Source organism: Octopus bimaculoides, chromosome 20 (assembly GCF_001194135.2).
Source record: "Octopus bimaculoides isolate UCB-OBI-ISO-001 chromosome 20, ASM119413v2, whole genome shotgun sequence".
Lineage (NCBI taxonomy): Eukaryota > Metazoa > Mollusca > Cephalopoda > Octopoda > Octopodidae > Octopus > Octopus bimaculoides.
This window is the reverse complement of record NC_069000.1, coordinates 41,688,641-41,692,930: the sequence shown is the minus strand read 5'-3', so window position 1 is coordinate 41,692,930 and position 4,290 is coordinate 41,688,641. Positions and strand designations below refer to the sequence as shown.

Sequence of the window (4,290 nt, the reverse complement as noted above, 5' to 3'; positions counted from 1 at the left end):
TACAAACACAGGGGTGGACTAAAATAGCTGACCAGCAAACCGACCAACTTATTGATCTTCTGAGTCTTTTCGTTTCCAGATTGGGGTGGGTCGGTGGATGAGTGGAAGAAGGGGCATTATGTATTGCTCTGCCATCATTCTAACCAATATCGAGACACATCAGATTTTCAAAGCAAAGTGGGCCAACTAGTGGCGGGGTGGCAACAGGGGTGAGGAAGAGCACAGCACATGTACTGCCTATTTTTTTTTTACCATATTTTTTAGTCTTTTCCTTGTTTCAGCCATTGGACTGCAGTTATGGCTGGGCACCACCCGAAAGGTTCTAACTCTTCATCAGCATCCACTATCCCATCCATACTTTTCTTTTTTTTCGAGTTTGGTATTTATCTTAGAAATTTCTACATGTTCCACTACTAAATTATGGGAAATAAATGCAATCATCTATTTTTTTTTTTTCAATGGTATCAAAATAAAGACAAACATACAAGGGAGTGCTGAAAAGTTCCTGGCTTTGAGTAAAACAAAATACAGGAGGATCAGTTAATTATGCTTCTATTTAACATATTCCCCTCCCAAATTCATATACTTATTACAGCGGTCCTTCAGTTTTTCTAAACTCAGAAGGTTGGGCCTCCAACCAAGCCTTTTGCGAAACCCTTAAAGTCAGGAACTTTTTCAGCAGCCTCTCAGCCCCTCGCAGACGAACACACACAGAGATCTGGATCCAGCAACCAGATGTGATTAAAGGTAATCCATGCTCAGACAAAGTATATCTAGGACTACATTATCTAATGTCCTTCCTCGTTGTTCTTGCGATACAATACTGCCTCTTGTTCAGAAATGGTATACCTAGGGTAACATTATTTATATTATGTAACATGTCTTTCTGTCTCTCACTCTCTTTTTTTTTTTTTTTAATTACTCTACCTGCTCATCACCTACCACAGAGCCATCTCCTTCAATACTACTCCTCACTTAGTTGAGGTGTTTTGTCTTGCAAATTACCTGGTGACCTCACCAGTGTTGGTGCCACATAAAAAGCACCTAATACATTCTGTAGATTGGTTGGCATTAGGAAGGGGCATCCAGCCATAGAGACCATGCCAAAGCAGACAGCGGAGCTCGGCACAGGCCCCAGGCTTGCCAGCTACTGTCAAACCATCCAATACCAGCACGGAAAACAGCCGTTAAATGATGATGATGATGATGATGATGATGATGATGGTGACATCAATGACGACGATGATTTGATTTGAGGGAGATCTGGCTGATCTTTCTAAAACTATCAGGTTTAATGACTATGATATGATTCTCCTGGGTGATTCAAATGGAACTAAGTTGATAATTAAATAGGTCAACATAAAGGTCGCTAATTGAGAGAGAGAGAGAGAGATACAGACAAACAGACAGAGGAGGAGGGGAGGAGATGATGGCAGCAGAGGTGATCCTTGTGTGTGTGTGTGTGTGTGTGTGTGTGTGTTTCTCAAGAGTGTAAGTATGAAGCAAGACAGAGTGAACTTTGCTTGTTTGTCAGACATAAATAACAATACAACTCGGTACTAGAAATCTATAGCAGTAAAGAACAAGATTATGCAGCCTTCATGCCTTTCTCAAAGGACTTTTAATGATCTATGGGTAAAATGAAAAAAAAAAAAAAGAACTTTAACAATCAGAACCACTAACACTACTGCTGCTGCTATGTCAATACCACCACCACCACCACCACCAACACAACCACTGCTGCCACCACCACCAGCACTACCACTGCTGCCACCACCATCACTACTACCACCATTGCCACCACCACCACCACTACTGAATTCATTGAAGAAAGGAATAAGAATATGTGGAGTTCATGCCTTTCTCAAAGACATTGCTGGTAGCTTCCAAAGAATGGCCACTTTGATTGCAAAACATTAAACACCAATACAGTATTTGATGGCATAAAAGACGTACGGGCATATTAGACGAACCCCAATTTCAACAATTCCTATTCAGGAAACAAAATCTTAGCAGAGTAAAGCTTATGGAATGTAGGGCCATTTTAATGCATGGGAACACTAGGCACTTGCCCAGGGGCCTCACAGGTCTAAGGGCCTAATTCTGATCTTTGTATACTGTGGCTTGCTGTCAATAAATAAATATATAGGGTCCAATGCATTTATTTGCCTAGAGGCCTCAAAGGTCCCGGGGCCCACTTACAATCTATGTATTTTGTAGTTCTCTGTCAATAAATAAATATTATAGGGTCTAGTGCACTAACTTCCTGGGTGGGGGACTCTAATGCTGCTAGGATAACCCTGATGTGTGGCTCAACTTCATATGTAGGACCTGAGTATGCCTTGTATGCCATTAAATGGTGATGATGATGATTATGATTGTTTTTATGTCCACTATTCTATGCCTGCATGGGTTGGATGGATATTTGTTGAAAGGGGTTTCCTATGGCCAGAGGCCCTTCCTGCCAGCAAACCTCATCTGTTTCTGAGTAAGGTGAAACTTCCTCATGGACAGAAATATTTCCATGGGAGAAGGGAAATGAAGGACTTCACTTGCATGATGGTGACACTCACAACTCTCACATGATGTCAACTCACACCAACTCACACAACTGCATAGACACACACAATAGGCTTCTTTCAGTTTCCCTCTGTCAAAACCACTCACGTAGTGTTGATTGGCCTGAGGCTGCAGTAGAAGATATTTGCCCAGGGTGACATGCAGTGGGACTGAACCCAGAACCATTTAGTCAGGAAACAAACTTCAAAAACAGTAATAAATTATTCTTCATTTCCATACGTACAACAGGGCTTTCTTTTCTGTAAAAGATGCGATCAATTCTTCTTTTGCCAGCAATTTCACATCTTAATTTCATTTTACCATTTTCATCAAGCTGTGGAAGAGTGTGGCAAAGTTCCGATATTGTCTTCTTTTGAATATTGGCATCGTTGATAAATTGGTGGCGTAAATCTGGATCCTGCAGCACTATTCTCAAACCTTCTGGTGTAGATATGGCTTTGTCCCACAACAGAAGTGGACGTAATTCTGTACCTAAAAAAGATCACAAGGAAACAAAAAAAAAAAATAACACTCAAATCTATACTGACCAGAGACATTTGTACTTAGTTGCATTTTACAGGGGTTACTAAAATATATGTATACTGACCTCAAGTAATTTTATTGTCTGGTAGTCATTTTATTGATATCTATTTATCACATCACTAAGTTACATTTTGGCATGAATGAAAACACAGACATCCTCCTCCTCTTCTTTCCATCCTCTCCTTCTTCTCCCCTCCTACCCCATCCTCTTCCCCTTCTCCTCCCCTCCTCTCGCCAGTACCGCTGGACTGGCTCCTGTGCAGGTGGCACGTAAAATACACCATTTCGAGCGTGGCCATTGCCAGTACTGCCTGACTGGCCTTTGTGCCGGTGGCACGTAAAAGCACCCACTACACTCTCGGAGTGGTTGGCATTAGGAAGGGCATCCAGATTGGAGCCTGGAGTAGCCACCTGGCCCACCCCATGCTAGCATGGAAAGCGGATGTTAAACGATGATGATGATGATGATGATATACACACAGATTGGAACCTTGTGCAGCTCCACAGCTTACCAGTTTTCAGTCAAACTGTCCAACCCATGCCAGCATGGAAAGCGGACATTAAATAATGATGATATTGTTTCACGACCAATGCTGGTGTGTTTACATCCCTCTAACTTAGCATTTCAGCAAAAGAGACTGATGGAAATAAGTACCAGCTTACATAGAATAAGTCTTGTGGTTGATTTCTTTGACTAAAATCCCTCAAGGCAGTGCTCCAGCATGGCCGCAGTCAAATGACGGAAACTAGTAAAAAGAATATATGCATTTAACTGTCGCTCCGATCAATGGAACGGCCTGCTCGTAAAGTGGCTGAGTACTCCATAGACATGTGCGCTTAATGTAGTTCTCAGGTAGATTTAGTGTAACACAGACTGTGACAAGGCTGACCCTCTGATTTACAGGTACAACTCATTTTTGCCAGCTGAGTTGACAGGAGCATTATGAAATGAAATGCCTTGCTCAAGGATGCAATGCAACACCAGGAATCGAACTCACAACCTGGTCACCGTGAGCTGAATACCTTGACCACAGAGCCACAAGCACAGTAAGATTTGCATGAAATAATATCAGAGTATAAAGTTAGGTTTCCTTACCAACAACCCAGGGACAGTCGACACCATCACGTACACGACCAGGATCTTCGTAAATGTTGTAAATGGGGTGATTCTGAAGGTGGGCTTCACCT

General features: G+C 42.1%; 1 protein-coding gene across 3 annotated transcripts in view; it reads right to left on the bottom strand.

Moving 5' to 3' along the window:
* Nucleotides 1–4,290, bottom strand: part of LOC106875574 (sphingomyelin phosphodiesterase 5) — a 35,078-nt gene that overhangs the window by 6,040 nt on the left and 24,748 nt on the right. For all 3 annotated transcript variants that reach the window (XM_014923780.2, XM_014923779.2, XM_052975169.1), the window contains 2 exons: nucleotides 4,199–4,288; nucleotides 2,804–3,051 (listed from right to left, as the gene is read on the bottom strand). In XM_014923780.2, coding sequence (XP_014779266.1) covers nucleotides 2,804–3,051; nucleotides 4,199–4,288 — 338 coding nt within the window. The remainder of the gene's footprint in view (nucleotides 1–2,803; nucleotides 3,052–4,198; nucleotides 4,289–4,290) is intronic.